General features: G+C 37.2%; 2 protein-coding genes and 1 pseudogene across 2 annotated transcripts; 1 reads left to right on the plus strand and 2 right to left on the minus strand.

The window, feature by feature from the left end:
• On the minus strand, positions 8,158-9,573 carry LOC109842009 (zinc finger MYM-type protein 1-like). Its single transcript, XM_020410930.1, has one exon. The coding sequence runs from the start codon at positions 9,571-9,573 to the stop codon at positions 8,158-8,160; it is 1,416 nt and encodes a 471-aa protein (XP_020266519.1).
• LOC109842010 (zinc finger MYM-type protein 5-like) lies at positions 9,927-11,572 on the minus strand. Its single transcript, XM_020410931.1, has 2 exons — positions 11,567-11,572; positions 9,927-10,760 (listed from the first exon to the last, which is right to left on the minus strand). Exons 1-2 carry the CDS (start codon positions 11,570-11,572, stop codon positions 9,927-9,929), a joined length of 840 nt encoding a protein of 279 aa, XP_020266520.1.
• LOC109843894 overlaps positions 17,192-22,569 on the plus strand; it is a 67,632-nt pseudogene continuing 62,254 nt past the window's right edge.

The following is a 22,569-nucleotide window of genomic DNA, read 5'->3' on the forward strand; positions in this document are numbered from 1 at the left end:
TTTTAATTATGGTCAACAACAATCAAATGTAAGAAGGAGGAAAATTGTTTGAGTTTATTATCTTGTTAGTTAATGTCCAAATGAAAGATGAATTTTATTATGGTCAGCAAAAATAAAATCTTTTTTTTAAAAATCCTAATTGTCTCTAATTGTGAAGCTAGCTAAAGAGGGTGGAACTAAAAACTAGAAAGAAGACTTACCCGAAAGCAATGCTCCAAATTCTTGATCTTCAATCCAAGATTTTCAAGCTCCAAGCGGTTCCTTCACAAGAAAAATACACAAGTTAAAGAATCAAATCAATAAAATCCTATTTTAGCACCTTCCCCGGCAACGGCGCCAAAAACTTAGTGCGGCATAATTATGTACCAAAATTATAAGTGCACAATTTATCAAGTTATAGTATAAAAAATATCGATCCTACGAGGAAGGTGATTTTAAGAGATTATTAGAAATGGTTCTTATGTTTTGTACATGACAATTAGGAATAAAGAATAAGTGTGATTGTGATGAGTGATTGTTTTGATTTATGTGCAAGAGATAATAAAATGAATTTTAGAGAAGAATCAAAGAATAAATGAAATCACAAGGCAAGAAAAAAGAATGAATAAAATCAAGAATGAAAAGAAAATTTAAGAAAGTTAAGATGGAGGATTCAAAAGAGGTAAGAACTTTAGAATATAATCCATTAGCCAATTTCAATTACAAAATATATACTATTCTCTTTTTATCATATTTTAACTTAGATTTATTAAGCATAGATTATCAAACCATTTAAGGAAAGTGTAACCTATCAAATTATCATCTAAATCAAAATTACTATTCATGATAAGAACAACAATAAGATACCAATTCCTGAGAGGAAGTGGGCAGATATTTCTATGGATTTTATTGTGGGCTTGCCGAGGTCGAGTAAGGGGAATGATTCCATTTGGGTGATAGTTGATCAGCTGGCGAAGTTGGCGTATTTCTTACTAGTGAAGATGATCTATACTGTAGAGACTTATGCGAGGATTTTTATCCGGGGGATAGTTTGTTTGCATGGAGTTCCGGAGACGATTGTGTCAGATCGTGGATCAGTTTTCACATCTCATTTCTGGAAGAGCTTCCAGAATTCGTTCGGTAGTCAGTTATCTTATAGCAGTGTATTCCACCCGCAGACAGATGGGCAAATGGAGAGAGTTAACCAGGTGTTGGAGGATAGGTTACGGGCATGTGTCATTGATTTCTAGGGTAGCTGGGAGGATCATATTCCATTGATTGAGTTCACCTACAATAATAGCTATCAAGCGACGATAGATTTGACACATATGAGGCGTTATATGGGAGGCCTTGTAGATCCTCGATTTGTTGCGTAGAGCCGGATGACTGCTTAATACTTGGGCCATAACTTGTGAGGCAAACTATAAAGAAGGTAGCATTAATCAGACATTGTATTCTTGCCGCTTAGAGTCGGCAAAGGAGCTACGCAGACTAGAGGTGACGACCTTTAGAGTTTCAAGTTGGAGATTATATTATGCTAAAGGTGTCACCAATGAAGGGTGTTCGGCGATTTGGCAGACGAGGAAAGCTTGCCCCGAGGTATGTTGGTCCATTCAGGATTGTTGACCATGTTGGAGCTGTATTATATAGGCTAGATCTTCCAGCATCGATGTTGGGTGTACACGATGTTTTTCATGTTTCGATGCTTAAGAAGCATTTGCACGACAAGGAGCAACAGAGGGTGATTGATGCACCAGAGTTAGAGATTCAGTCAGATTTGACCACCATTGAGGTCACTGTTTGCATTCTTTCCAGAGATGACAAGAAGCTTAGAAATAAGGTGATTCCTTTAGTGAATGTCCAGTAGAGCCAGAAAAGTAGAGCCAGAAAGGAGCTGAGGAGGCTTCTTGTGAGAGCGAGGAGGATATACGCCCGACTACCGACACCTGTTTGAGCAGGTAAAATGAATAGTTATGATTTGTTTGTGATTCATGTTATTTATATAGCCATATTTACATTTAACGCTGGAGTGAGGATATCGACACTTAGCTCCTAATCACTCAGAATACATGGTATATATATGGGGGGTTTCTTATTTGGATTTTTCGTCCTACATACTAATTCCGGTTAATTAGGGGTTAAGTGGAAGTATTTGCATTCTTGATAGTTAAGTGTAAATGATTGCTTATGATGTATATCTGGGGATTAATGGTACGAAATGTGTATGGGATGGTTTCCTTATCTGGATTATTCCCTCATCATACTTTTCCCATATTATTAATCTCTAAGATACAGTTGTAGAATTTGGGGGGGGGGGGGGGTGAATGTAAAACCCCGTTAATTTTGAAAGAATAGTATGATTTATATATTGATAAATGAGTTCTAATTATGATAAATATCATTTATGGATGAATGATTTTGTTCACAATTGTTTTGAGATCAATTAAGAGTATATATGCATTATACACCGATGCAATTCGAATCTGGAAAAATAACCAGTTAAGTATATATATGAATTACACATCGATGAACTTCGAATCTAGAAAAACTCAAAAGACAAAAGTTGTAGGTCTCTTCAATATCTTTCCAAATCATCTTAAATCACCTCATTTTGAGGTTGGACGAAAATGTTACAGTAAAAATACCGAAGACTATCTTCCTAGTCTGACTTGGTTTCCTGTTTCGGGTTTCGGGTTTTGGGCTGTTTGTATTCAGGTTCCTACCTATATATACATGTTTTTGTCACGAAAACACACCTTTTCTTCAGTGTTCCAAACCCTAGCAACCCCCTCTCCTCCTCTCTCAAACCCTAGCCCAAAATTTGAGTTCTTGGGAGAGTTTCATGAGGTGAAAATTAAGGAGAAGGCGAGATTTGCGGCACTTGGCGTCAAGGGATCGTTTGCTATTCGTTTCATAGGTTTGTGCATGTGATAAGGCAAGATCACCTCTGTCCAAACCTTTCCCTAGTTTAAAAATTAAGTTTTATGTGTTAATTATGATAATTCTCAAGCTTAAAGTTAATCTAATATGTTAGAATCTAATTTATGATGTTTAAATCTTAAATCAGAGAGATAAACAATAGAATAATTCTGTAATTGATTAGTATACGTGATCATGATCATTAGGGTTGTTTTAACATATTAGTTTATGCTTTAATTTGGTTCATATGCACTAATTTGTCGAGATAAACAAGATTTAGTTAATTTGAAAGTTAAACCCTAGATTCATGCATCTATGTGATACAATATTGTTTAAACGAACCTATGGTTAAGTATTCATGAGTATTGAATCAAGTTTTATTTATATAAGTTAATAAACAACCGAGCTTTGAAGAAAAACAAACAAAAACCCTAATCTGTGAAATTTTGATCTGTCCAGTTGACTGATGTTGCCATTAGTCCACTGACGGGAGGTCATCAGTCGATTGACGGGCTCGTGTGTGCATTATTTCTGTGAACAACCCGATCAGTCCACCGAAGTTTTCTATTGGTCGACTGATCAGGTTCAAATTTGTGATTTTGGTTCCTTGCATGTGGGTTCGTTGTGTGAGCGTGTAGTGCAAGTTATATGTGAAAATTTACTCATATTTTGGGGGTATACGTACGAAGATTGAGTACGTACAAATCCATTGTTCGGGATAGACAAATAGTTTGTAATCGTTACGAATAACGACTGGGGGTATACGTACGAAGATTGAGTACGTACAAATAGTTTATAATTACGAACGGTTGGGTGGGGTTAGTTGGGTCCTGCAATAAGACCGTGGATGGACTACACTCTGAGTGTGTTAGTTAGAACCGCAATGAGACCACGGTGGACTTCACTCCTTTTTGTACTTTTGGTCCACACGAGCGTGCGCGGAGGTCGTTGAACCTATTTATCGGTCCACATGGTTATGTGCTGATGTTGATATACCTATTTATCGGTCCGCATGGTTATTCGCAGAGATTGATATACCTATTTATCGGTCCGCATGGGGGTGCGATGAGTTGATATACCTATTTATCGGTCCGCATGGGGGTGCGATGAGTTGAAGAATTTCAGAGAAGGACGATTTGATAAATTTAATGATAACCTAAGTGTAGGTGATTATTGACATTCTCTTGGTATGACCTATTGTGAAGGTATTTCACAACTTAGTTACACGGGATAGTGTATCGATATTTGTTTTGCCTACTAAGGGTAGTATGAGGACTTGAATGATATTCTTGGAGATGGTTGATGTGGTATTTTCCGTATTGCTTTCTTTTATTATTTCTTAGTTGGAATTTATATATAGAAATTTACGACTTGATACACATGGTATATACATGAGGGTTTTCTTGTTTGGATTATTTCGCTCGACGTATCAGTCTTGTGTTGTAAATTTTTAAACATAAATTCCATATAGTACAGAGTAAAATAATCTAGGTAGACTATGCACTTATAGGTAGAGCCTCCATCATACTTAGTAGCCCTTTCCTTGGGGGCGGATGGAGATGATCTTGCTAGCGCTTTGACGCTGTTGATTTCACCTTCTTTTCGGGCAGCGAAACAGAGTTTCGGAGAGTCGCAGGTTGACGGACTTTCAGCATAGTCGCCGTCAGTTATTTATAGTAGTTTGTGCTCCACAGATGTTTAGTTTTGTTTTTAGTTGATTATTAAACTTGCATTTTATTTTGAGAGCCAAGAGAGCTTATGTACTTTCCAGTTGACTATTGTAGTTGAGATTGTATCCTTGTGTGAACCCGGGGGCGTCACACTAAATAAAATTATTCACTACAATATCGTTGTCTTCTTTTACTTCTATCCAGTATCCTCTTGAAAGTATTCTTATTTACCTTCTGGATTCGTCTATTCTCAACAATGCTCATGAACTTTTCTCCATCTGTCCTCAAGAATTTTGCCAGTCATGTAGTCTGCACACTGAATGGTTCTCGAACCTGGCTAAAACTCCTCTCTCCAAGATTTCCCTACTTGTTTACAAATATGATCCTGCAGAATATATATTACGATGAACCTCGATAAAATTATTGTACAAAGATAAAATTATTCATTACAATATCATCGTCCTTTTTTATTCTATCCAGTATCCTCTTGAAAATATCCTTGTTTACCTTCTGGGTTTGTTTATTCTCAACAATTCTCCTGAATTTTTATGAATATGGAATATCTGAGGGGTATATATGAAAAAAAAAACTCTAAATTTGCTGCTTAAATCTTGTTGCCAACGATCGGATAGTCTTATTTGTTAAGCATGCTGACTTTTTATACCTTAATGACCCAGAGCCAATAAATATACATTACTGGTAAAGAAGTAGCTCTGAATATATCAATCGGGTTTTGCTAATAAAAAAAAAAGACATACCACTGTAGTAATTTAGCTATATATAAGAAACAAGAAAATTTCCTAGAATTTGTGAATGACTTTTGCATGCTCAAGAGGAGGATTCTTCGGATTATCTTATACAATACAAAGCACAAGAACATCTCGTTGTCTTTGGTAACAAAGTAGGCTCTTTGATCCCACTTCGCGATGCATTATACTATCGTCTTTGAGATAAATGATTCTATATTCTGCTAGGTTGTATATTGAGCAATTCAGCCTTTAAATTAGATTACCTCTGAAATAATTTTGGTATCTTACTTCATCTTTCTGGGCTAGATTACTTGCCTCGAGTTGAACGTATCACAAACTAAATTGATCACCTTGCAAGGTGATCTCCAGTAAAATGTCTTTTGTATTTAAGCTCGATAATAAATGGGATAATGCTAGAACAGACTTTATTCCTAAAATGAATAGTATCTCACTAGAGGTAAAGGTGACACTAGGGTCTCCCGGCTAAGAAATATTTTCCAAGAAAAAATTAAAAATAAAAATCCTTTGATTTTTTGCATTCCAACTTTTAAAACTTTGGTATATTTAGAAACAGTTAGCCTTGAGGTCAACTCTCACTTACCAAATTAATAAGACAGAGGAGGTCAATACCACAACATTCTACTCTGCTGGAGATGTGCAAAAGAGAGATCTAAACAGAAATTTATACTCTACCAGAAATCTGTAGTATATGGATACTATGTTACAATAGCATAAACTAACATGTACTTCAATACAACACTTTTCGGAAGATCGTATAGCTATTTTTTTGAACCAACTTTCAGGGTGTCAATTGGTCAAACGTGAACCTTGTCGACGTATAATTACATCAAAATTGGGTTGCGTAAAATTGTTTTAATGTTTAAGTTTGTGCTACTTCCTTCTCTCTTCTATCTTGTGGTTGAATATTTCCAGACATCACACAAATAAGAGTTATTTACACTTTGGTACACCAAAGTTTGTGCCTTTTATAACTTCGATATCCCAAAATTTATTTTTGACATTTTGATACCCTAAAATTAACGCAATTTGTAATCAAAGTTTCTTTCTGACACTTTATATTTTAAAAGTTTACACATTTTCTAACTTTCGGCGGGCCTATGCGGAGCAAAGTGGTGTCAAGAGATAACACTCTGCTCCGCAAACTAAATTACCCATCCCCACTTACAACTTAAAGCTCACTAAGAAACCTACCCAATAAAGCTATAGGCAATCCCAGTAGAACTTGCGTGACCCATTTATTGTGTATACTGTTGGATATTCTATTAAATAAAAAGCAATTTAACATGTTTTACATATTTTATTTTCCTCGGCAATTAATACGTTCATAATGGCTATATAATTATGGCGAACATTACCGTATTAATTACGGGTTTATTGCGTAACGGTCGACATTATGGCGTACGTTACTGTATTGATTGCTGATTCCGATTACGCGTGTTCAGGGGATCAATCGTCAACAACCTCGGCCTGGGACTCCGACGTCAGCGTAAAGGATCTGTTCGATGGTCTTACGGTCAATATGGCCACAGTAGACCCCGTCGGAATGGCGGAGGACGAACAACTTCCACTTTACGACGAAACATGGGATCGCCATGTTAATGCCCAGTGGAACAGTCGCTTCGAACAGCGTGAACCACCAACTAAAGACGAAGTCCTCCAGGTGAACATGGGTACTGAGACGAATCCCAAACCCATATTCATCAGCGGCAGTCCAACAAGAAAAACAACAAGTCTCTTCTCTCCTCTTCATATTATTTCTTCATAGTATTGGTTTTATTTTTTTGACAACTTCCTTCATCTGAGCTGAAGCTCTGCACTCTCGCCCGAGTGCAGAGGCCGACCATTTCCGGGGGCTTTTACCGCTAGGGGGAGGGAACCATCTGCGTCAGGGCGATAGGCGGGTTCTCAATATTATAGGGTAGTGAATACATAACTGCTCCCGTCAGACTTGATTCTTCTTATCTCTTATTTATTTTAATTTCGGATTTACTTCATGCTATAATCTTATTATTTGATAATTTTTCCAACAATCTAGAAGATTGAGTATTCATAGTTGTTAATTTTTAAATTTGAAAAAAATTAAAATTTACTGTTCATCAAAAGTTTGCCGTTCACACGAAAAAATATCAGAAAATTTTTTTATAGTTACTGTTCACAAAAAATATATAATTGCTTTAATTATATATTTGTTTATCTATTAGTATTATTGATTTGTTGTTGTTATAAAGTTTAAAAAAAATTGTAGCCGTTACCGTTCATTCCAAAAAATAAACCTTTCACTGTTCATTTATTTTAAAACCGTTACTGTTCATTTTTATTGAAAACATTATTGTTCATTATTAAAAATAAATACATTTTGTAGTTAATGTTTCTGTTAATTTAATTAACTGCTAATTAATTTTAACAATTAATTGTTTAAATTGCTTTAATTGCTTTTATTTGATTATAATTAAAAACTAACTGTAATTAATAATTACAAAAGCGTGCAAGTTTCTTGTTAACCGACCTTTTTATCAACACTTTTTAGGTCAATCTACCTTGGTATATCTTTCTGTTGTTGTATGCATGGAGATGAACTTATGTGTGTGTGCGCTTGTGCTCGCTTGCATGTATGAGCAGGGCCGGCCCCGATATTCTTAATTTTTCACGGGGCCCTAATCAAGCTTTCAAATGAGGGGCCTCTATATACAATATTCCATACACAAAATTTTTTATAAGATAGTAAAATATTTTTTATTAAAATGAGACAATAAGCACATAATCGTGTTAATATTAAAATCAAAAAACTTCTTGATGCTTTATAAATAACACAATTCATACTACATTAAATGGGATCGCCTTGCATTTTGAGCTGTAAAATTATCAATTAAAATGTTCCAATCAAGCTTCTCCAATAAATTTTTTTCGATAGATATCATAGCCAATCCATTCAATCTCTCTTGTGACATTGTTGACCGTAGATAAGATTTGATGAGCTTCAACTTTGAAAAGCTTCTCTCGGCCGATGCAACTGTAACTGGTATTGTCAATAATACTCTATAAGCAATCCAAGCATTTGGAAAACAACAATTTAGCCTTTCCATAAAATTCAATACTTCAATTGCTTTTTTTGTTCCTCTTGGTAATGCTTCTCTTAAGATTTGGAGTTCTGAAAATAATTTTGTCCCATTAATATCAAAATTTTTGTCATGCTTTAGGAGATCTTCAAGGTTAAGACATGAACACTTCAAACTATCATTATCTGCAGACTTCAACCTCTCCAAATTAAACAAGAAACCAAAAGATTCATCATACTGTTGAAACTGTTCAAATCTACTCTTGAGTGAAGAAAGAGCTTGATCAACGATATATATGAAGTAATTGACTCTAAAGGATTCTTCAGCTGTCATTGCCATCTCTTTACTAGCATTTTCATCAAAATGTTTCTTTCTACGAATGATGCGACGTTCACGAAAAATGGGTTCAACTTTCATTCTAACTGCAATTTCTTTAGCCTCAACCATAGCTGCTTCAAATCCATTTTCTCTGTAGCTTTCAAAAAAAGAAATGAGCCCTCTTAAAAGGTCTATAGCAACATCAATCTGTATATCCTCTAATTGCATGATTTTACTTATTTTGTTAATAGCATTCAAAATATCAAACCAAATAACCATACCAAGTAAGAACTCAAAATTCTCAATTTCATATGTTGCTAAGCACTCAGCATCACTTTTTGTCTTGGGATCTTCACTAGAACTTGCTAAGTAAATCAAAGCATCTCTTATATCTGGAGCTTGGAATCTTATTGCTTTAACACTTTCAACTTGATCTTCCCAACGAATTTGTGATGATGGCTTAAGTGTGAAACATTTAACATTATCTGTAATAACTTTCCACCGTTTTGTAGAAGATGCAAACAATGAATATATGCGCTGCACCACTCCGAAAAAAGATGAAGCTTGCGAACAAGAGTTTACCATATCACAAAGTGCAAGGTTAAGACTATGACAACCACAAGGTGTGTAGAATGCTCTAGGATTTATCTCTAATAATCTTCTTTGTACACCTTTATGTTTTCCTTTCATATTAGAACCATTATCATACCCTTGTCCTCTTACATCACCAATATCAAGTTTAAGCTCTTGCAAAATATTTACAAGTTCTTCAAAAAGTCCTCGTCCTGATGTATCTCCACCTTTAAAAATCCTAAAAAGAACTCCTCCATCTTTATTGGGCTTGTTGAAATATTCACGCATCTTAATATAAGTGACATTTGCTCTTCATGGCTTGCATCCGGAGTACAATCAAGAATAACAGAAAAGTACTTTGCTTCTTTAATCTTTTGGATGATTAAACTTTTGATCTCATCTGCTATTAGAAGAATAAATTCATTTTGAATTTTGTGACTAAGATAATGATAATGAATTTCTTTCTCCTGAATTCGACGAACGTGCTCTTTCATTATTGGATCAAATTCGGCAATCATTTCTATTATACTTAAAAAATTTCCATTATTTTCTTCATAAAGCTTCTCATTACCTTCAGGAAATGCCAAACTATTTTTAGCAAGTGTTTTCACAACAACAACTACTCTCAATAGTACTTTTCTTCAATGTTCTCGTTCTTTGTTGATTTGTTCTTCAACACTTTTATCGATTGTCGCATTTTGTCGTAATCTGATCTCTAATTCAATCCAACTCTTCATGTTAACAATGTGTTCACTACTTGTTTCATGACTTTTAAGTCTGGCACTGAGATTTCTCCAGTCTCTAACTCCATCATTTGCCAATTGAATTTTGTTTGCATCATTTTTGAACAACTTACAACAAAAACAAAAAACATTGTCCAAAGAATTTGAATAGATAAGCCATTTTCTATCATGATATTCACCATTGGATAAGTTATGAATGTAATGTGTTGAGGAGAAATGTCTACCTTCTGAATCTTTTGGAAAATCAAGATTATCATTTCTTTTGGGACCTCTTTCAACCAATAAGTCTCTCAATCTTTGATCAATATTTTTCCAATTTCCTGGGTCATTTATGTTTGAAGGCCTTCTTTCAAGGTTTTCTTCTTGTACCAAATCTTCATGTTCATTTACATTTTCTTCATGTTCATTTACATTGCTATTCTCATTCAAATTTCTATTCTCATTAGAATCTTCATGTTCTTCACCTTCTTCAATGGAATTTCTATTCTCATTCAAATTTTCATTAACCAAATCATCGCTTTCTTGATTTTCAGGTTGCTCATTTTCAACATTCACCGAATCTTGAACTGAATTAGAATATATATTTCTACTACAAGTAATAAATTTTTCAAGTGCTCCCGCTTGAGATCGATTGAATTCTTCAATTTTTTGTTTCTTTATCCGCTTATCATGTCCAGACATATACTTTCGAGGAGGCATGATATCCAAATTTAATTCTGAATCTGCTACAATCTAATAAATATCGAGAAAAATAAATTAATCAAGAAGTCCTACCAAAAAACATGTTAGGGACTAAAATATATCAAATATTTAAATTGAAATTTGAAATTAAACAATAAAATCTAGTGAGAACTAATTCCAATTTCAATTTCAATTTAGGCCCTAATCAATTTAAATTTTAATTTTACAAAGCTCTAATTCTTAAACCCTAATTCCACAAAGCCCTACTTCCTAAACCCTAGTGAGAACTGAGAACTTACAGATAAATCAAAATTTCTACATCAATTCACAATTTTGTCAAAAGAAGCATAGAAGTGAAGAAGACAAGAAGTGAAACCCTAACCTTGGCTTGGTCAATGGCGAAAATAAATACATTTTGTAGTTAATGTTTCTGTTAATTTAATTAACTGCCAATTAATTTTAACGGTTAATTGCAATTAATTGTTTAAATTGCTTTAATTGCTTTTATTTGATTATAATTAAAAACTAACTGTAATTAATTACAAAAGCGTGTAAGTTTCTTGTTAACCGACCTTTTTATCAACACTTTTTAGGTCAATCTACCTTGGTATATCTTTCTGTTGTTGTATGAGGAAGATTTATATAATATGACCCGTGAAACTTATTAGAAGCAGAAGTTTGTTTTCTATGCTTATCAAAAAATATCTAAAAATATCATTAGAAATGTCATGATTGCATAATAACTGAATTTTATAAGTACAATTGCCTTGGCTATAACTTTGCAATAATTGAAGGATGGCTTCCATTGTTGCTCCACTCTCCTTTGCAGTTGTATATAATAGAATAATTTTTCTTACCTCCATGTTCAAGTTCGTATCTTTGATTTCACCTCATGTTTCTTGAACTCTTGATCAAATCAGTTTCCTAATTTGATTTGTTTTGAACATAATCTATTGGGTCATTAGCTTCTGCCATGTACATTCATTAAGTCAGATCTGAGTGATGCTCATATAGATATATAGTTGACCTTAATTGGAAAATAATTTGAAATATGCACGCATTTGTAATGTTCAATGAAACATGCTTATGAAATTTGCAGCAGTGTACATATTTATTCTTGAAAGTCTCATATACATGGTTTGACAAGTGAACAAAATCTGGATATATATATGTTTTGAAGTATTTAAAATTTTTCATGGTTTAATGCTTTCATTTCTTTAACCTATCAATATGGTACCTTCTATTATTAATAATTCCATACTTTGGAGTGTTTATGCATCTAATAACCTTAGTACATAAGGTGGTAAAAGTGAATGCAAATTTGTTCAGCAACTTATGTGGCAGTTGTTTGCAGCAGATGGGTTTTTACTCTCAAGACTTGAAAATCATGAGGTTCGAACATCAATAGGTAAACCCCTCCTCGGCCTTATCCAACATATGTTTGCAGTATAATTGCTTGGCAAATTAAATGCTTGTAGGAAATATTTTAAAATATCTATATACTATTAAGGAACAAAAACTCATTGAGTGAACCGATTCAAGTTTTCTTGGATTAGTTGGTGTCTAAGGCAAAGTTTAGGGGTTGCGTAACGCGCTCTGCAAGGAACGAGGTACATACTTGATCTTTGATCAACCTCTAGTACTATCCTTACCTGGCTAACTACCCGGGTAAAACTTTAATCTTTTCACTTAAGGAGTTTTTGGTTAGGAATAAGGGGAACCGGAATTATGAGAAAAATTCATATGCATTTATTTAATTACGCTTCTTGCATCATATATTGTCTAATGATAAATGATCAATATATGAGCGAACTAAATCAAAGAGGTGCATTTTTTAAAATTCTATTTTATATGGTGGATTATATTTCAAATCTTCAAATGTAAAGTTCATCTCTTTTATTGCGTTATGATGGATATTGCAATAAATCTTCATATGTCCTTTTAGATAACCTGCATTTGTTACATGATTAATTATGAGGTTTTATGCAAGAATACATTTGTAAAATTTAAAGCACGTATGTACAATTATTATTATTATTATTTGTATAAGAGGTGGTACTAGAAAATGACAACATAAATTTGGAAGGTCTTTTTTGTAGACAACCAATTTAAATTTGGAAGATCTTATTTGTAGGCAACCGATTTAAATTTGAAATGTCTCCTTTGTAGGCAACCAATTTGTAACCTCTTATAATAGAAGAATTTTAAAAAAATTTATGCATATGAATTATGAAGTATGAAATATATTGTTCTCTTGAATGCTCTGCATGTATCTATTATTAATTTCATTCATGTATGTGCATATGCATAACTGCAGAATTTTAGTTCCACATTAGTTTGAAATGTTCAGATATTAAGGTCAAATCCTAATCTGCACAAACACTATGTGTTTACATCTTCAGACATAGACTATGATCTTTTATGATCATAGACCATGACCTAATGTTAATTTCAAACAATATGATGGACTAATTACAAAATAAGAACTTGACAAATAAATACAACGCCTGCTAGGCAAAGTTGTGATTCTAGACTTTGTAAAGTCTGTGAAAAGAATCTTGTTGACCCTTTGACAAAGGGTCTATCCAGGAGTGTGGTTCTGGATTCATCGAGGGAGATGGGGTTAAGCCCATAGATAAGGTCACTGACAGTGGCAACCCAACCCTTATTTGGAGACATAGTCCCAATGTTGGTTCAATATGGTAGAAACAAGCTGGACTAGTGACACTCGTGTAGAGTATCGACCCAGATATATTCATATATCACTATGTAGCTTGTGCTACTACCCCTTCTCTATGATGATGATGCTTTTATAATACAGCTAGCTAGGCTAAGTTTTACTCTTAATAAGTCCAACGTGTGTATTGTGGGGGTATTAAATAAATAGTTGTAGTATCCTTTGAGGACTTACCTACGTGAGAGGAACCGTGATGGTCACGGTTGGGAGGGGGGCAGGGCTAACCCCTAGAAACTCTTATGAGTCGGTTTATTATGAGCATGGCCTTTAACGCTCAACCCGCTTTGCTCAATAGATGAAGATGTATTGTGTGTGTTTTTATCAATACCTGATTCAAGGGGCCTAATTCAAGGCTTAGTCCATTATGTCTCTCAGGTGGCAATGAACTCACTAAGGAAAGGTTCAAAGCCGAAAGCTACTTCTCCGGAATTCACGATACGTAAGGTTGCCCAACCTATATTTGTTTTATGATTTATTTATTGATTATTGATTACTGAGTTTTTAGTTAATATTGCCTTTTGGGGGGAGGACTGTTGGATATTTTATTAAAGAAAAGGAAATTTAACATGTTTTACATATTTTATTTTCCTTGGCAATTAATACATGCATAATGGCTATATAATTATAGCGAACGTTACCGTATTAATTATGGGTTTATTGCGTAACGGTCGACATTATGACGTACGTTACTGTATTGATTGCTAGGATTTGTAACGGCTCTCTAAGACCCCTATATAAGCAGCTTTTCATATTCTCGGAAAAACAACAAGAAAAACAACAAGTCTCTTCTCTCCTCTTCATATTATTTCTTCATAGTATTGGTTTTATTTTTTGGGCAACTTCCTTCATCTGAGCTGAAGCTCTGCACTCTCGCCCGAATGCAGAGGCCGATTGTTTCCGGGGGATTTTATCACTAGGGGGAGGGAACCATCTGCGCCAGGGTGATAGGCGGGTTCTCAATATTCTAGGATAGTGAATACACGACTGCTCCCGTCAGGCCTGATTTTTCTTATCTCTTATTTATTTTAATTTCAGATTTACTTCATGTTATAATATTATTATTTGATAATTTTTCCAACATATACCAAGTGAGACTATGATGTAGAACACACGAAAGACATGTTTATGGAGAAACGAGACAGACACAAGCCCAAACGTGGACCCGGTCGAGGAAATAACTTGCCACGAAGAACGGGTCGTATCTTTCAAACTGCAAGTCAGAATTGAATGAATTATATATGAAAATCGCGTATTTTTTCGAGACGGGGCCGACCAAATCAACCGAAGTTTGGTTTACCTCCATCCAATTCGCCAAATTCCCCCGGATTGAGAGACGTTTTTGCAAGTTTTTTTTACTATTTTTGGTAATATTTTAGGAATCTGTTTTATTTAGGAAGCAAATCCGGTTTGCTCCCAAACTTGACCGATTGACTTCCCTAATCTTAAAGAGACATTTTATGAAGAGTTATGTTATTTGTATTTTTGGTAAAGTTTGAGTCGTGGTAGAAGTCTTGTTTCTTTTTCTATTTAAACAGAGTATTGTAAGCCTTAGAGGAATATCTTTTCATCAATAAAATTTCTCTTTCATTATTTTCTTCGTGGATTCAAAGTTATTCGTGGATTCAGAGATTGTTTGATTCAGAGAACACTCCTTGGTGGATTCCGAGGTTATTACTTCTGCGCTGTGTCAGACTAAGAAATTGGCTATGCGCTGAAACCTAAAGTTGTTTCCACTTAAACCTAAAGTTGTTTCCACTTAGAGCAAGATAAGAGCCGTTAAGACTCTAAAACCATATTACCATCACTCACATAGAAGCTATTCTTGATACCAACTCCCATTACTACTACAGTATACATGATATTTTATACCTATATATTAATTAGTAATTAGCTTAGTTTATGCTTATTATCCTTGAACCACTATCCACATTAGCTTAATAATTGCTTAGTGGCATACTTTGAGAAAGATGTGTTTGATAGTGTCAATGATGTTATTATGTACTTTTTTGAAAAATAAAAACTCTTAAGAGGCAATTTTTTATTTTATATATTATATAGTGATATCACTTTCTAGAATTCCTAGATCTGCCATTGCATAATAACATGCATTTAAGTGAACATGGAGAAACTTAATTTTCTGGGCATTGATTGAAGGAAAACAAGTTTCGATAATATTAACGTACATAGCTAACAAGCATAAGGTATAAAACTCTCCATCAAGTTTTTGTTCCAATATTCAACATTCTTTGTGTATTAATTGTGCGAGTTTGCATAGATTATCCTTTTCTCCAATCCAAACAATTTATTAGTGAGCCTCGACGAATCAATAACAATAAGTCGGCGTGGCTTCACTTCTCTTCTCTGTTGACGCAGATCTACGAAGTATACTTTTGTATACACAATACATGCATATACGCATATGCACACTTTATACATATATAAATCTATCGAACTTGTACGCAGCGGCAGACGGACATATAAGCTTTGGGGGAGTTGCGCTCCTAAGCTTATTGAGATTTATATTAGGTTTTCTAGATTTTTCAGGTCATTCCCCCATAATAATGTTTAGAATATTTGCATCCTCTTTGAGTTTAGCCTGTTTAGGTTGAGAATATAGTCCATTTGAATGTTAGTGTATTATCTTTATAAAGTTTTTCTGGATCCATCATTACTTGCGCGTAGAATCCAGTACACATGCATATATTTCTACCAAACAGGCACGAGCGGGCACCGGAACGTGCCGGGCTCGTCCCATGGGCTAGCTCATGCCGGCCCAATGGCATGTCGCTCGTAGCGGATCAATGTACCGACTCTGGCTAGAACTAGACCCAACCAGTTATTTGGACGAGAACAAGCGGGACGGACCATACCACAGGCCGACCCCTTGTCTCACATTTATTTTCATTTTTCACTTTCTAATTTTCTAAATTTAAATACTTTTCTAGATAACGTTTAACACTTACCAATTATATGTAATTAACAAACTAAACAATTTAACTATTATAAGAAGTGGGGAATTTTTTTAATTAAATAAAATTGTATGTTTAGAAATATTGTCAAAACAAAAAGATTTAAGATGGCTCAGAGCAAGTCCCACGTACATGGTCAACAAATAATTGCTCCTTTACTTGAAAAACGATAAGAAAATACAAAAAACCAATAAAAAAATTTGTATAGTAAAAGGAAGTCTAATTTGTGCGGCCCCACAAGTAGGCCATCCTGCCCACATTGGGAGCGAATTACTAGCCTGCATGGGTTAACCCAGCACTTAGCTGTGGCCTGCTACAGTAGCGGGGCAAATTTGACCCATCAAGCATCGGACCGAGTCGAATTGGGCCTAACTGCAGGCCGAGCTTTCGTGGGCTCACCCCGCCCAGTGCCCGCCCCTCCAAGCATATCTAACTAATCAGCCCATCTCGGACCGCTGAAAACAACTGAGCGAGCCAGGGTCTGCCCCTGGACAATCCACCTCCCACGTGTCACAACCCTACAATGCTCCCACCTCTCTTAACGTGTTACAGAGGAACACCACAACCCGCTCCCAACGGCCACATGCTTTTCTCAACTGTCACCACTACTGCTGATCCACACTACGACATCGTACTCAGCGCCTTTTCCCCACCCCTATAAATAGCCAAACACCTCCGTACAAAACAGAACCCCCAGTCTTCTCCGGTCGCCATTTTCTCTTCTCGTTTCTTGAGGCGTCGCCTCCGTTCCCGTCCTTCGCCGCTTCGATTCTCGTTACCCCCGATCCGCTCTCTCAGACTCTTCTCTTCTGTCCCCGACCCATGACGATCACGACTCCACCCCCTTCCGAAGTACGTAATCTCCTCTCTCGACTGTAAACCCTAGCTCGGTTCGTTTCTCCCGATATTTTTTGTTGCTTTTTTAGTAGTTTGATACGGTTTTGGAGGTTCATAGGGTTTAGAGATTCTTGATTAAGGCCGGATCGGAGCTCATTGAGGTCGATTTTTGTTGTTAGGGTTTCGATTTGGATCTGAGCTGTGGTTGTTGTTTTGGCAGCGACTGGAGGACGAGGAGATGTTGGTGCCTCACTCGGAGCAGCAGGTTGAAGGGCCTCAGCCGATGCAAGGTAAAGTTCGGTTTGTTGATTTCTTGATTTGGTTATTTCGATACCCAGATTTTGTCTTTGTTACTTGTTGTATCCGTATTTTATCGTGAATTTTGTGTGTTAGGGTTTAATTTTCACTAATTTTCTCTTCCTAGTGTTGGTTGTCAGTTTGAGTGGATTGATTTTCATGATTTTACTTTCATGCTAAAATTATTATTCTGAAGTGATCTATTTGGAGTTCAAGTCAGCTGTAGTTTAGGGTTCAATTTCTATTTTGCTGAATATTTCTTTTTAGTTGTTCAACCTGAACCTGAGGCAACTGCCGAGAGTCAGCAGGCAGAAGATCTTCCTACGGGAAAATTCACGTGGACAATTGATAATTTCACGAGATTGAACACCAAGAAACTCTACTCTGATGTTTTTTCTGTGGGAAGTTTCAAATGGTATTATACTGATCTCTTGCTTTCAATCTCTAGTAATGGATGGGAAAATTTTTGGTTGTGATATTTTTCCCATCATGCATCAACAGGCGACTGCTAGTTTTTCCCAAAGGAAATGATGTGGATCACTTGTCTATGTATCTGGATGTTGCTGATTCAGCAAGCTTGCCTTATGGTTGGAGCAGGCTCACACAATTCGGCTTGGCTGTTGTCAATCAAACGAACAAGAACAACTCTGTAATGAAAGGTACAGTTTGGTTACTGCCCATTCCTCAATAGAAAATCCTTAATCTTAAGTTTAGTTTAGTCTGTAAATCTTTTTGGGCATTGACATTCATGGATCACACTGACTTCAGTCACAAAACACGGCATAAGATATAATCTATCGTTGAATAGTATGATTATGGATTTCATTGAACTTAAAAGTCACTGGACGCAGATTAACATGATTTATTCGTTTAATGTTGTTCAAGCTTTAAGCTTCAGTTACAACATTCAATTATAAATTCTCTGATTGTATAGAGGAGGAAACTAGACAACTGCCATCTACCTTGTATCTACAACATATGATACATTGGATGAGGTATAAAGCATATTTGCGATGTTTGTTTATGTGTTACTGGCATGCAGTCCAGTTGGTGCAACTAAATAAAGTGGACTAATTGCATATCTTTTATTAGATAGATCTTTTATGGATTTGCAAGGTCATGCTTACATTATGTTTCAAGTTAAAGAATCCAAGAGCATACAATTCCTCTCTGATTCATGTTTAATTAGATGTTGGTTGCAAGATGCTCATAGTCATAGAATCATATGATGGCTATATAAAATCTAGACTTGATTGTATAAAGGGTGAAAAAGATGATGAATTGAATTGTGTTTTGGTTTAAAATGGAGGTTGTCTTGTTATCCTATCCTCCTCTTGTTTTAAATTCCTCTTTCTCTTCCCATTATTCTTCATTGTTTGGGTTCTGAAAGCAGATAGCATATTTCAGTGCCAAATTCTCCCTAGAAAATCTGCAATCCCTGCCTTGTAGTACTGCAACCCCATAGAGCTGGTCCTTGTGAAATTCTTGCTGGTATATTTTGCTTCTGTCTTAACTGGCATGGAAATTGACTCTCAAAAAGCTATGCATTTAAGTTTTGGGCGTTAATTCCATGCTTTGTGGTTGTTATTTGGACATATGTTTGTGGGGAATTGTGCACATATGTCTATTTAATAACAATATAAACTGATGATTAGTATTCTTGACGATAAAGAGTAAATTTCTCTAGAATCCCTGATAAAGTCATTTGTAAAATGAGATTTAACCCTATTGTGGATGATAAAGTCATTTGTAAAATGAGACTTAACACTAGTCTGGAAGAGCCGCTATTATCCAGCTTAATTAGGTTTGTTCAGACTTCAGAGCACGAGTCATGCACATGATTAGTATTTGAGAAAGCCCATTATACAACTACAGATGCTAAGGATTATCTCAATGAATATTTATTACGCTTTTTGTGCAACTGTTAGTTTAGGTGTAGACCAAACTCACCTCCGACGGCGGAGGAGCTCCGACGAGCTCCAGAATGACGCAGGCGAGCTCCGGCAGTCGCAGGCGAAGCCACAGGCGGCGAGGTCCAGGCGATCTTCGGCAGCACAGCTCTGCGTTCGAGCCTCCCCCTGAACTCTGCGTTCGCCTCCCGCGAGCTCTGCGTTCGCCTCCCCCTTTCAGCTCTGCGTTCGTTCGACCTCGGCGTTTGTTCGACCTCTGCGTTCGGCTCGAAGTTGGCGTCGAAGCGGTCGCTGGCGACAGGCTGTTGCCAGCCCATCAACTCTCTCTATAAACCCCCCCTCCAGCCTAGGGTTTGTTGCCGCTGATTTCTTCCCCTCCTCCGACTTTTCTCTCTGGCGGCTGCCCTAAATCGCTGCTGCGATTTTTGATTTATCCCCAGCTTCAACAGTGTTTGAGGGGGATTAAAGAAGAGAGAGAAATAGAGAAGAAAGAGGGGTTTATATTGTGGGGTATTTATTCTCAAGTGAGAATTTCCCTGTTGGAAGATGACGTGTTGAAACTGGAAAAGATTCCAGGAAGTAAGAATCCAGCAGACATGTTAACAAAGACGGTGACAGTTCAGAAACTGGAGTTGTGCGCAACTTCAGTTGGCCTTCATGCATAGATGATGAAGGCGGAGCCACACAGGAGAGGAGCGTGATGAGATAGCCCGTCGGCGTCGGTTTGGTCTCCAAGTGGGAGATTGTTAGTTTGGGTGTAGACCAAACTCACCTCCGACGGCGGAGGAGCTCCGACGAGCTCCAGAATGACGCAGGCGAGCTCCGGCAGTCGCAGGCGAAGCCACAGGCGGCGAGGTCCAGGCGATCTTCGGCAGCACAGCTCTGCGTTCGAGCCTCCCCCTGAACTCTGCGTTCGCCTCCCGCGAGCTCTGCGTTCGCCTCCCCCTTTCAGCTCTGCGTTCGTTCGACCTCGGCGTTTGTTCGACCTCTGCGTTCAGCTCAAAGTTGGCGTCGAAGCGGTCGCTGGCGACAGGCTGTCGCCAGCCCATCAACTCTCCCTATAAACCCCCCCTCCGACTTCTTCCCTGGCGGCGACGGAAAACCCCCCCCAAATCGCAGCTGCGATTTTATGATTAATCCCCAGCTTTCAACAGTTTAGTTGAGGGGGATTTAAGAGAGAGAAATAGAAAAGAAAGAGGGGTTTATATTGTGGGGTATTTATTCTCAAGTGAGAATTGAAAGGGTTCATACCCTTTAATTATTAACACTGTAGCTACAGTGTTTATTTGAGAAATCTCAGTTTTGAGATCTGCTCCTAAATTGTAATTTCTTGTTTGATTAATAAGAAATTATCTGTGTGGCTCCCGAGGACGTAGGCAGTTACCGAACCTCGTAAATCTTGGTGTATTTTTTCTATACTACGTTTCTGTTACATTAGGGGTTTAGGCGTTAAATTCCCAACAACTGGTATCAGAGCGTGAAACGATCTAGAGGAAGTCAGATTCAAGTGGGAGTCATGGCCGCAGATGAAGGAAAGCTGAGACTTGAGAAATTTGATGGAACAGATTTCGGATTCTGAAAAATGCAGATAGAGGATTATCTGTATCAGAAAAATCTGTATCAACCACTATCGGGGAAAAAGCCGGATTCTATGAAGGAAGAAGAGTGGAACCTTCTAGATAGACAAGCCCTCGGAGTTATCAGATTGACGTTGACTCGCAATGTTGCGTTCAACATAGCGAAGGAGAAGACCACGACGGGTCTTATGGCAGCTCTCTCAAATATGTATGAGAAGCCATCAGCCGCAAATAAAGTTCATTTAATGCGGCGGTTATTCAATCTGAAAATGGCGGAAGGCGCGTCAGTAGCACAACACCTCAATGAACTTAATACGGTTACAACCCAATTGAGTTCAGTTGAGATTGAGTTTGATGAGGAAGTGAGGTAGATCAAAGGACAGGAGGTCCAAGTCAAGGAATCCAAGCAACAGCTCGAAGGCTATCGAGTGTTGGAATTGTGGAAAGACCGGGCATTACAAGAATCAGTGCAAGAGTGCACAAAAGGAGAAGGAGACGAAGGCAGAGGTGAATGTCACCTCCACTTCAGGAGGAGACGACGCATTGATATGCTCTTTGGAGAGCAAGGAGGAATCTTGGGTGTTAGATTCAGGAGCGTCGTTCCACGCTACTTCTCAGAAAGAATTCTTCGAGAAGTATACCCCCGAAAATCTTGGATACGTATATCTTGGTGATGATCAATCATGTGCTATTGTGGGCAAAGACGTGGTGAAAATTAAGTTGAACGGGTTAGTATGGGAGCTGAAGGATGTCAGACATATTCCCGACCTGAGAAAGAATTTAATATCCGTAGGCCAGTTGACTGGCGAAGGATATACCACGACCTTCCATGAAGATGATTGGAAGATCTCAAAGGGCGCAATGACAATTGGTTTGATCTCAGTTGCAGCAGGCAATGAGACTTCAAAGCTGTGGCACCAGAGACTCGGTCATATGAGTGAAAAGGGGATGAAAATCATGCACACAAAGGGGAAACTCCCAGGACTGCAGTCAGTGGAGATGGATATGTGTGAAGAATGTATACTTGGAAAGCAGAAGAGAGTCAGCTTTCAGACAAGTGCAGAACCCCCAGGAAGCAGAAGCTAGAGCTCGTTCACTCAGATGTGTGGGGACCAACAACCACCGCGTTCATTGGTGGAAAACACTACTTCGTGACTTTTATCAATGATCACTCTCGGAAAGTGTGGGTCTACTTTCTGAAGCATAAGTCAGAAGTATTTGAAGCTTTCAGGAGATGGAAAGCTATGGTCGAGAATGAGACCGGTCTGAGAATTAAGAAGCTCAGGACCGATAATGGCGGTGAATATGAAGACACCGGATTCAAGAAGTTCTGCTATGAGCACGGGATCAGAATGGAAAGAACCGTGTCCGGTACGCCTCAGCAAAATGGTGTAGCTGAGCGGATGAACCGAACGTTGACGGAGAGAGCCAGAAGCATTCGAGTACAATCAGGCCTACCGAAGCAGTTCTGAACAGAAGCGGTCAATACAGCAGCTTACTTGATTAACCGAGGTCCATCGGTTCCATTGGAGC

Source organism: Asparagus officinalis, chromosome 5 (genome assembly GCF_001876935.1).
Source record: "Asparagus officinalis chromosome 5, Aspof.V1, whole genome shotgun sequence".
NCBI classification, from domain to species: Eukaryota; Viridiplantae; Streptophyta; class Magnoliopsida; order Asparagales; family Asparagaceae; genus Asparagus; species Asparagus officinalis.